At 41.3% G+C, this 12,554-nt stretch overlaps 1 protein-coding gene across 5 annotated transcripts in view; it reads right to left on the bottom strand.

Moving 5' to 3' along the window:
- The window catches only part of LOC133563533 (pleckstrin homology domain-containing family A member 5-like), a 323,705-nt gene that overhangs the window by 11,232 nt on the left and 299,919 nt on the right, over positions 1-12,554 (bottom strand). For all 5 annotated transcript variants that reach the window (XM_061917704.1, XM_061917702.1, XM_061917701.1 and 2 more), the window contains 4 exons: positions 9,780-9,995; positions 7,405-7,566; positions 7,178-7,311; positions 2,092-2,231 (listed from right to left, as the gene is read on the bottom strand). In XM_061917704.1, the coding sequence (XP_061773688.1) occupies positions 2,092-2,231; positions 7,178-7,311; positions 7,405-7,566; positions 9,780-9,995 (652 nt within the window). The remainder of the gene's footprint in view (positions 1-2,091; positions 2,232-7,177; positions 7,312-7,404; positions 7,567-9,779; positions 9,996-12,554) is intronic.

Genomic DNA, 12,554 nt, shown 5'->3' on the forward strand with positions numbered 1-12,554 from the left:
GGGATGTGTTTAGGGCACGTCCAGCTGGTAGGAGGCCACGGGGAAGACCCAGGAACCGTTGGAAAGACTATGTCTCCCGGCTGGCCTGGGAACGCCTCGGGATCCCCCGGGAAGAGCTAGACGAAGTGGCTGGAGATAGGGAAGTCTGGGCTTCCCTGCTTAGGCTGCTGCCCCCGCGACCCGACCTCGGATAAGCGGAAGATGATGGATGGATGGATGGATGGATGGAAACTAATTGTTGAAGCTTTGAAAGTGGAATTCTTTCCCATTCTTGTTTTATGTAGAGCTTCAGTCCTTCAACAGTCCGGGGTCTCCGCTGTCGTATTTTACGCTTCATAATGGGCCACACATTTTTCACGGGAGACAGGTCTGGACTGCGGGCAGGCCAGGAAAGTACCCACACTCTTTTTTTACGAAGCCACGCTGTTGTAACGCTTGTCTTGCCGAAATAAGCAGGGGCGTCCATGATAACGTTGCTTGGATGATAACATATGTTGCTCCAAAACCTGTATGGACCATTCAGCATTAATGCTGCCTTCACAGATGTTTAAGTTACCCATGCCTTGGGCACTAATACACCCCCATACCATCACAGATGCTGGCTTTTCAACTTTGTGTCGATAACAATCCGAATGGTTATTTTCATCTTTGTTCTGGAGGACACCACGTCCTCTGTTTCCAAATGTAATTTGGAATGTGGACTCGTCAGACCACAGAACACTTTTCCACTTTGCATTAGTCCATTTTAGATGAGCTCAGGCCCAACCAAGCCGGCGGCGTTTCAGGATATTGTTGATTAATGGGTTTTGCTTTGCACAGTAGTTTTAACTTGCACTTACAGATGTAGCGACCAACTGTAGTTACTGACAGTGGTTTTATGTATCGGCTGGGGACATCTCTGCGCTGCTGATCCGCCTCCGCTTGGGATGTTTTCCTGCTGGCTCCGCTGTGAACGGGACTCTCGCTGCTGTGTTGGATCCGCTTTGGACTGGACTCTTGCGACTGTGTTGGATCCATTATGGATTGAACTTTCACAGTATCATGTTAGACCCGCTCGACATCCATTGCTTTCCTCCTCTCCAAGGTTCTCATAGTCATCATTGTCACCGACGTCCCACTGGGTGTGAGTTTTCCTTGCCCTTATGTGGGCCTACCGAGGATGTCGTAGTGGTTTGTGTTGTGGTTTGTGCAGCCCTTTGAGACACTAGTGATTTAGGGCTATATAAGTAAACATTGATTGATTGATTGATTTATGAAGTTTTCCCTGAACCCATGAGGTGATATCCTTTACACACTGATGTCGGTTTTTGATGCAGTACCGCCTGAGGAATCAAAAGTCCGTAATATCATCGCTTACATGCAGTGATTTCTTCAGATCCTCTGAACCTTTTGATGATTTTACGGACCGTAGATGGTAAAATCTCTAAATTCCTTGCAATCGCTCGTTGAGAAATGTTGTTCTAAAACTGTTCGACAATTTGCTTACAAAGTGGTGACCCTCGCCCCATCCTTTCTTTTGAATTACTTAGCATTTCATGGAAGCTGCTTTTATACCCAATCATGGCACCCACCTGTTCCCAATTAGCCTGCACACCTGTGGGATGTTCCAAATAAGTGTTTGATGAGCATTCCTCAACTTTATCAGTATTTATTGCCGCCTTTCCCAACTTCTTTGTCACGTGTTGCTGGCATCAAATTCTAAAGTTAATGATTATTTGCAACAACAAAAAATAAAGTTTATCAGTTTGAACATCAAATATGTTGTCTTTGTAGCATATTCAACTGAATATGGGTTGAAAAGGATTTGCAAATCATTGTATTCTGTTTATATTTACATCTAACACAATTTCCCACCTCATATGATGCAAGACCTTCTTATGCCACACAGGCCACCTAATGAGCTGCATGGTGAGAACCCTGGTCTGCAGCAGCTTGTTCATGGAACAGAATAATTACAGCAGCGAACAGATCCACACGAAGGCATTAAGGGACGGTTCTAAAATAAACTGCACATAAAACAATATGAGCCATAGTTGGGTCGTTAGGGTGTTTAACGACCAAATACCACAATACCTCCTTTGTGCGGCTTACCTGCAACCAGCTTGCTGCGTTTGGAGGCTTCTGCTGCCAACTCATAAGAGATATTAATTATCTTCTCCTTTTCTTGCATGGCAACCATCTCTTCCGTCTCCACTGGGCTTAAAGCAACGTTTGGGATCACATTCTGCATGCTGCAGTCAGAAATAAACACATGGCTTCAATTTAGGACTATTAGAAACCCGACGTGGTTGAGACAAGACATCTAATGACAGGCTTTGAGTCAGTCGGTGGAGCCTTGCAGGGAATGTCTTGGACTGCCTGATATCCACAAACAGTACAGGATCAAAGTTTGGACACGCCTTCTCATTCAATTCTCTTTATTTTCATGACTATTTACATTGTAGATTGTCACTAAAAGTTTGGACACCCCTTCTCATTCATTTCTCTTTATTTTCATGACTATTTACATTGTAGATTGTCACTAAAAGTTTGGACACGCCTTCTCATTCATTTCTCTTTATTTTCATGACTATTTACATTGTAGATTGTCACTAAAAGTTTGGACACGCCTTCTCATTCATTTCTCTTTATTTTCATGACTATTTACATTGTAGATTGTCACTAAAAGTTTGGACACGCCTTCTCATTCATTTCTCTTTATTTTCATGACTATTTACATTGTAGATTGTCACTAAAAGTTTGGACACGCCTTCTCATTCATTTCTCTTTATTTTCATGACTATTTACATTGTAGATTGTCACTAAAAGTTTGGACACGCCTTCTCATTCATTTCTCTTTATTTTCATGACTATTTACATTGTAGATTGTCACTAAAAGTTTGGACACGCCTTCTCATTCATTTCTCTTTATTTTCATGACTATTTACATTGTAGATTGTCACTAAAAGTTTGGACACGCCTTCTCATTCATTTCTCTTTATTTTCATGACTATTTACATTGTAGATTGTCACTAAAAGTTTGGACACGCCTTCTCATTCATTTTTCTTTATTTTCATGACTATTTACATTGTAGATTGTCACTAAAAGTTTGGACACGCCTTCTCATTCATTTCTCTTTATTTTCATGACTATTTACATTGTAGATTGTCACTAAAAGTTTGGACACGCCTTCTCATTCATTTCTCTTTATTTTCATGACTATTTACATTGTAGATTGTCACTAAAAGTTTGGACACGCCTTCTCATTCATTTCTCTTTATTTTCATGACTATTTACATTGTAGATTGTCACTAAAAGTTTGGACACGCCTTCTCATTCATTTCTCTTTATTTTCATGACTATTTACATTGTAGATTGTCACTAAAAGTTTGGACACGCCTTCTCATTCATTTCTCTTTATTTTCATGACTATTTACATTGTAGATTGTCACTAAAAGTTTGGACACGCCTTCTCATTCATTTCTCTTTATTTTCATGACTATTTACATTGTAGATTGTCACTAAAAGTTTGGACACGCCTTCTCATTCATTTCTCTTTATTTTCATGACTATTTACATTGTAGATTGTCACTAAAAGTTTGGACACGCCTTCTCATTCATTTCTCTTTATTTTCATGACTATTTACATTGTAGATTGTCACTAAAAGTTTGGACACGCCTTCTCATTCATTTCTCTTTATTTTCATGACTATTTACATTGTAGATTGTCACTAAAAGTTTGGACACGCCTTCTCATTCATTTCTCTTTATTTTCATGACTAATTACATTGTAGATTGTCACTGAAGGCATCAAAAATATGAATGAGCACATGTGGAGTTATGTCCTTTACAAAAAAAATGGCAAAATAACTGAAAACATGCTTTACATAGTGAAACCCAATATCTAAGTTACATTTAAACCAGTGTGGGTGGCACTGGGAGCAGGTGGGTAAAGTGTCTTGCCCAAGGACACACCGGCAGTGACTAGGATGGCAGAAGCGGGAATCGAACCTGCAACCCTCAAGTTGCTGGCACGGCCACTCTACCAACCGAGCCATACCGCCCCCCAAAAAATAAAAAGATTACTCCCTGTATATATGTGTGTGTGTATATATATATATACATAAATGTATCTGTTTATATTACTTTTTTTTCTGTTTATTATTATTATCAATGTATTATTTATTTTTTGTTTATTTAATTGATGTACTACTTTGTTTTTTGTTGTTTTGCTGTTTTTTGGGGGGGTGGTATGATGGGAATATAAACAAAAAATACTTTTGACATTTAGGGCAGAAAACAGCTATATGATGTATGTGAATATGATGTAATGGATAGAAATGTCTGATGCTGGATGTCAATAAAAAATAAAAAAAAATAAAAAAAGGATTTGCAAATCGTTGTATTCCGTTTTTATTTACCATTTACAGCAGTGGTCCCCAACCTCTCGATTGGTACTGGGCTACAGAAAAAAAAAAATGTTTTATTTTTTTATTAAATCAACATAAAAAACAAGATACACTTACAATTAGCGCACCAACCCAAAAAAAACCTCTTTTTTTCATGACAAAAAAAACTAAACGCCCCCCTCAACCTCCCCTCACCGCGGGACAAATTATCAAGCGTTGACCGGTTTGCAGCTACAAAAAGGTTGGGGACCACTGATATAATGGATAGAAATGTCTGATGCTGGATGTCAATAAAAAAATAAAAATAAAAAAAAATAAATAAATAAAAAATAATTAAAAAAAAGGATTTGCGGAATCGTTGTATTCTGTTTTTATTTACCGTTGGAGGTTTTTTTTTCTCTTTTTTTTTTTCCCTTTTTTTTTTACCATGTCCACCAATGTGCCGATTAAGCGGGATCGTTGTGGATGACTTCCGACTAATTTGGCTTGACAACAAACAATAACATTTAGTTACTATTTTCCACTAGTGGCAGTGTTGTGATTTTTCAGCTTCTTCCTTTTTTTTTTTTTTTTAAATAAACGTACGGAAAGGACGCGCTTGGATGAAAACCGCAAGGCTGGGAGGTGCAGAATGGAGCCAGACGGTCGAGGGAGGGAGGCAAAGGGAGGGTTTGTATCTCAGCTCCACCTTTTTTCTGTTTTTCTTAAGTAGAGTCACCGCTGTCATAAGAGCTTTATTCTCTTTTAATAAAAAAAAATCAAAACAAAAGTCGGATTTCTGGCGCTTATTGCTTCTATACCAAGTTATATGACTCAAGGGTAAACGCTTTCCGCGGAATTAAAGAAAAAAAGTAAAATTTGAAAGAATAAGTTTGCAGTGAAGTGACGTGAATTATATTTATATAGCGCTTTTCTCTAGTGACTCAAAGCGCTTTACATAGTGAAACCCAATATCTAAGTTACATTTTAAACCAGTGTGGGTGGCACTGGGAGCAGGTGGGTAAATTGTCTTGCCCAAGGACACAACGGCAGTGACTAGGATGGCAGAAGCGGGAATCGAACCTGCAACCCTCAAGTTGCTGGCACGGCCACTCTACCAACCGAGCTATGCCGCCCCACAGCACTTTACTAGCAGCATACTAATGTTAGCACACTAACAGTTAACAGCTGTCACATACCAAGATGTATGACTGGGGGGTAAAAGGTTGCAAAATTTGCTCAAAAAGCAAGGGACGGCGTGGCGCAGTGGCGGAGTGGCTGTGCGCAACCCGAGGGTCCCTGGTTCAATCCCCACCTAGTACGGTGTGTGTGTGAATGGGTAAATGTGGAAGTAGTGTCAAAGCGCTTTGAGTACCTTGAAGGTAGAAAAGCACTATACAAGTACAACCCATCCATCCATTTACACAATGTGCCAATTCACTGGTTTTGGGTTATGTAGTTCCCTCAAAATAGCACAAGTTTTGCACACGCTGCATTCTCTCAATAAGCTTCAAGAGGTAGTCGTGTGAAATGGTTTTCCCTTCCCGGGTGTCATAGTTTTGATGCCTTCAGTGACAATCTACAGCAGGGGTGGCCACACTTTTTCTGCAGGCGAGCTACTTTTCAATTGACCAACTCGAGGGGATCTACCTCATTTATATATATCATTTATATTTATTTAGTTATGAAAGAGACATTTTTGTAAACAAGTTAAATGTGTTTAATGATAATACAAGCATGTGTAACACATATAGATGTCTTTCTTTCACAAAGACAAGAATATAAGTTGGTGTATTACCTGATTCTGATGACTTGCATTGATTGGAATCAGACAGTAATGATGATGACGCCCACATTTTCAAATGGAGGAGAAAAAATGTTGTCCTTTCTGTACAATACCACATGAAAGTGGTTGGTTTTTGGCATCTAATTCATCCAGCTTCCATACACTTTACACGAAAAACATTGGCGGCAAATTTCGTAGCTTGCTTGATTGACATTCACGGCACCCGAGGGTCTTGTGAGATGACGCTGGCTGCTGCCAGTTCATTATTATGAAAAAATGACAGAGAGGAAGGCGAGAAACACTTTTTATTTCAACAGACTTTCGCGCCGTCCCTTCCGTCAAAACTCTAAAGGCCGACTGCACATTTCCTATCTTCACAATAAAAGCCCTGCTTCATGCTGCCTGCGCTAACAAAATAAGTGTCTCAGAAAGCTGGCGTGCACAAGTGATGTGCACGCCAGCTTTCTGAGGGATCGCTTGTGCACGCCAGTTTTCCGAGACTCTGTATTTACTTAGCGCAGGCAGCATGAAGCAGGGCTTTTATTGTGAAGATAGGAAATGTGCAGTCGGCCTTTAGAGTTTTGACGGAAGGTACGGCGCGAGAGTCTGTTGAAATAAAAAGTGTTTCTCATCTTCCTCTCGGTCATATTTTCATAATAATGATCTTGCAGTAGCCAGCGTCATCTCACAAGACCCTCCGGTACCGTGAATGTCATTTAAGTGACGTCTTGGTGAAGATTGATAATCACAAATTTTTAGGTCTATTTTTTTTAAAAGCCTGGCTGGAGATCGACTGACACACCCCCCGCGGTCGACTGGTAGCTCGCGATCAACGTAATGGGCACCCCTGATCTACAGTGGAAATAGTCATGAACACGCATTGAAATGAGAAGGCGTGTCCAAATTTTAGGCCTGTACTGTAGACAGCTATGGACATCATCAAAAACAGAAAACAGTGTGCCTATTTTATAGAAAAGATCTTGGAACAAGGCACAAGCATACGTCTCCATGGTGATGTGTTACCTGTTTCTAGCTATGAGGGCTTTGATGCGGTCAACCTTCCTCTGCTTGTCAGCCTGCTGCTCCGGACTCAGCGCCTCCTCTGGGTCGGACTCCACGTAACGTTCCGGTATCAGAACTTTGTCAGGCACAGACAGCTGCAAGCAGAAAGAGACGTGAGCTGGCTTTACTGCTAATCATTCCTGTGCGCTTTGCTGCCAAGGTTGGGTGTGAGAGTGACTCAGCCTCACTTCTCTGTCCACATTGAAAGAGTTGGAGGCTTCTTTCAGACGTGCAATCTCCTCGGCAGGGGTCTCCTGCTCCCTCACCAGCTCCTGCTGCCTGAGCGAGGCCTCCAATTCCAGAATGTCAGTACTCATCACCTCCTCCCTGCGCCTCAGTTGGGACTGCTGCTAGATGTTCACAGAGAGTCCATAAGAGTCCAGGGTTGTTTCAATTTCATTGATACAAACCCCGTTTCCATATGAGTTGGGAAATTGTGTTAGATGTAAATATAAACGGAATACAATGATTTGCAAATCCTTTTCAACTCATATTCAGTTGAATATGCTACAAAGACAACATATTTGATGTTCAAACTCATAAACTTTATTTTTTTTGCATATAATCATTAACTTTAGAATTTGATGCCAGCAACACGTGACAAAGAAGTTGGGAAAGGTGGCAATAAATACTGATAAAGTTGAAGAATGCTCATCAATCGCTTATTTGGAACATCCTACAGGTGTGCAGGCTAATTGGGAACAGGTGGGTGCCATGATTGGCTATAAAAGCAGCTCTCCAAAAAATGCTCAGTCTTTCACAAGAAAGGATGGGGCGAGGTACACCCCTTTGTCCACAACTGTGTGAGCAAATAGTCAAACAGTTTAAGAACAACGTTTCTCAAAGTGCAATTGCAAGAAATTTAAAGATTGCAACATCTACGCTCCATAATATCATCAAAAGGTTCAGAGAATCTGGAGAAATCACTCCACATAAGCGGCATGGCCCGAAACCAACTGTAGGAGCCTAAATGCTGTTTAAATTAATTTACATTTTATGGAAGGTGCTTTATGTTTATTCAGTCAAAATGGGACTATTTACTTTATTTGCATGATAAGAAAATTGATATATTGAATGCTTAGAGTAATTATATAAAGCTCACTTTAATTGTAATTATTACATTTGTCAAAATGATTTGATGACTTAACTGTTTTAAGTGCATATATGGCGGAAGGATCTGTGTGGTAAGGTGGTTTTTGGACGCAAGGTGTCATGGGTAATTGCTGTCAGGTGCGGTGGAATCGAGCCACACAGTTTTTTGACCTCACTCATACTTATTCTCATTCATACTTTTTCTAACTCGTACTGCAACAAACTCTCTTTATTTTGTCATTCATTTTTTCCCACATCGTGACTGTTTTATGTTTTGAATTATTAAGATCACAAGTAAACCATACAAACGAAGAAGAACGTCTGGAGTTTTGTTTTGTTGTTGCCGCAGCAAGCGGAGTGAATGTGATAGTAGAGGAGCGTCAAGCTTAAGGCTACTTTAGGAATCTACACCAACAATGAATGACCGTGACCTTCGATCCCTCAGACGGCAACTGTATCAAAAACCGACATCAATCTCTAAAGGATATCACCACATGGGCTCAGGAACACTTCAGAAAACCACTGTCACTAAATACAGTTTGTCGCTACATCTGTAAGTGCAAGTTAAAGCTCTACTATGCAAAGCGAAAACCATTTATCAACAACATCCAGAAACGCCGCCGGCTTCTCTGGGCCCGAGATCATCTAAGATGGACTGATGCAAAGTGGAAAAGTGTTCTGTGGTCTGACGAGTCCACATTTCAAATTGTTTTTGGAAATATTTGACATCGTGTCATCCGGACGAAAGGGGAAGCGAACCATCCAGACTGTTATCGACGCAAAGTTCAAAAGCCAGCATCTGTGATGGTATGGGGGGGCATTAGTGCCCAAGGCATAGGTAACTTACACATCTGTGAAGGCACCATTAATGCTGAAAGGTACATACAGGTTTTGGAACAACATATGCTGCCATCTAAGCGTCATCTTTTTCATGGACGCCCCTGCTTATTTCAGCAAGACAATGCCAAGCCACATTCAGCACGTGTTACAGCAGCGTGGTAAAAACAAAAGAGTGCGGGTACTTTCCTGGCCCGTCTGCAGTCCAGACATGTCTCCCATGGAAAATGTGTGGCGCATTATGAAGCGTAAAATACGACAGCGGAGACCCCGGACTGTTGAAGGACTGAAGCTCTACATAAAACAAGAATGGGAAAGAATTCCACGTTCAAAGCTTCAACAATTAGTTTCCTCAGTTTCCAAACGTTTATTGAGTGTTGTTAAAAGAAAAGGTGATGTAACACAGTGTTGAACATGCCCTTCCCAACTACTTTGGCACGTGTTGCAGCCATGAAATTCTAAGTTAATTATTATTTGCAAAAAAAAAATAAAGTATCTTGTCTTTGTAGCATATTCAACTGAATATGGGTTGAAAATGATTTGCAAATCATTGTATCCCGTTTATATTTACATCTAACACAATTTCCCAATTCATACGGAAACAGGGTTTGTAGAATGACATCTGTTTCTGTACCTGTGTGTTGCGCAGCTGGTTTTCTTTCGTGAAAGAGTTACTGCGAGACAAGGCGTTCTCCTCGCTGCTCCCCCGGACACGGAGACCCTTTTTCTTGTCCCTGAGGGCTCCCTGCTGGTGGCGGCGAATCCTCTCCAGCTGCTCTTCCACGCTCATCCTGGGCCGACCGCTCTCCAGGGCGCACAGCTGATGCTCGGCGGCGCTATGCGGACGCTCCTGTCGGCCAGACAGTGCAACCAAGAGCTTGGACTCAAACCATGAATCATGTGGAAGACATGCTTACAGTGCTCATAAAGAACATATTGGTACAAACAATGTAAGCAATGCATTTTCAGAGGGTTTAGGCTTGCCGTATTTATTTTACTGAATCATTAACATTGCCTAATATTTTTGTAAAAGTACAGAAAAAAATAGCCATTAACGCCCAAATGAAGCAGAGGAAGCTACTTTGGCAGCTGTCAGAGCTCCCACTCTTCTGTGGAATCTTTCAACAAGATTTTGGAATGTGTTGGAGGGAATTTCTGAGGTCAGAAGCAATGGTTGTTGGTCGAAATGTCCGATAATATCGGCCTGCCGATATTGCATTAATATCAATACTAATTTAATATCAGAAATTATCGGGATTGGTTTCAAAAAGTAAAATTAATGACTTTTTAAAACGCCGCTGTGTACACGGACGTAGGAAGGAGTACAGAAAAACCTTAAAGGCACTGCCTTTGCGTGCCAGCCCGGTCACATGATATCTTCGGCTTTTCACACACACAAGTGAATGCAAGGCGGACTTGGTCAACAGCCATACAGGTCACACTGAGGGTGGCCGTATAAACAACTTTAACACGGTTACATATATATGAACCCACACCAAACAAGAATGAGAAAGACATATGGGGCGGCATAGCTCGGTCGGTAAAGCGGCCGTGCCAGCAACTTGAGGGTTGCAGGTTCGATTCCCAATTCCGCCATCCTAGTCATTGCCGTTGTGTCCTTGGGCAAGACACTTTACCCACCTGCTCCCAGTGCCATCCACACTGATTTAAATGTAACTTAGATATTGGGTTACACTATGTAAAGCGCTTTGAGTCACTAGAGAAAAGCGCTATATAAATATAATTCACAAATTCACATTTTGGGAGAACATCCGCACCGTAACACAACATAAACACAACACAACAAATACCCAGAACCCTATTCTGCACTAACAATATACGCCCCCTGCTACCCCAAACCCCACCCATCCTCTCATTCAACCTTTTTTCGATTACGCTTGCACCTCCTGGTACCCCAGCACCTCCAAATTCCTCAAATCTAGACTCCAAACATCCCAGAACAAACTAGTCCTGTTACTTCTAGACCTCCACCCCAGATCACACCTCACTCCAACCCACTTCTCCAAAGTGGGCTGGCTCAGGGTGGAGGACAGAGTAAAACAACTTGCACTGAGCCTAGTCTATAAAATCCGCTACACCTCCCTGATACCAAAGTATATGTCAAACTACTTCCATAATGTAAATGACCGCCATTAACCAGAACACCAGGGGGAGCTCCACAAGTCACGTTAAACCCAGATTCCGATCTAAAAAAGGTCTTAACTTATTCTCTTTCTATGCCACATCAATGTGGAATGCACTCCCAACAGGTGTAAAAGTAAGCGCATCTCTATCCTCCTTCAAAACTGCACCAAAACAACACCTCCAGGCAACTTCAACACTTTACTAATACCCTCCTCCATTCACATCTCATCTCCCCGGATTGTAAATAACCTAATGTAAATAATCAAATGCATTTCTAATGTATATACTTGTTCTTATGCTATCTGAGCTCACTATGTTCTCTGCTGGCTGTACATATCCTACTAAGTAAGACCTACACTGTTTCAATGTCCATTTCTCTGATGATGCAATTGTTGATGACTGAAGTACTGATATCAACCAAACCCTCCTCAGCCCACAAATGATCAGTATCGGTTTCAAAAAGTATAATTTATGACTTTTTAAAACGCTGCTGTGTACACAAACGTAGGAAGAAATACAGAGCGCCAAGAAACCTTAAAGGCACTGCCTTTGCGTGCCGGCCCAATCACATAATATCTACGGCTTTTCACACACACAAGTGAATGCAAGGCATACTTGGTCAACAGCCATACAGGTCACACTGAGGGTGGCCGTACAAACAACTTTAACACTGTTACAAATATGCGCCACACTGTGAACCCACACCAAACAAGAATGACAAACACATTTCGGGAGAACATCCGCACCGTTACACAACATAACAAATACCCAGAACCCCAAGCAGCACTAACTATTCCGCACTAACAATATACACCCTCTGCTACCCCAAACCCCGCCCACCTCAACCCCTTCATGCTCTCTTAGGGAGAGCATGTCCCAAATTCCAAACTGTTGTTTTGAGGCATGTTAAAAAAAAATAATGCACTTTGTGACTTCAATAATAAATATGGCAGTGCCATGTTGGCATTTTCTTCCATAACTTGAGTTGATTTATTTCGGAGAACCTTGTTACATTGTTTAATGCATCCAGCTGGGCGTCACAACAAAATGAGGCATGATAATATGTTAATTCCATGACTGTATATATCGGTATCGGTTGATATCGGAATCGGTATTTAAGAGTTGGACAATATTAGAATATTGGATATCGCCAAAAAAGCCATTATCAGACATCTCTAACATCCATCCATCCATTTCTACCGCTTATTCCCTTTTGGGGTTGCGGGGGGCGTTTGCGCCTATCTCAGCTACAATCGGGCGGAAG

The sequence above is a fragment of the Nerophis ophidion genome, linkage group LG12 (genome assembly GCF_033978795.1).
Source record: "Nerophis ophidion isolate RoL-2023_Sa linkage group LG12, RoL_Noph_v1.0, whole genome shotgun sequence".
In the NCBI taxonomy this organism is placed as follows: Eukaryota; Metazoa; Chordata; class Actinopteri; order Syngnathiformes; family Syngnathidae; genus Nerophis; species Nerophis ophidion.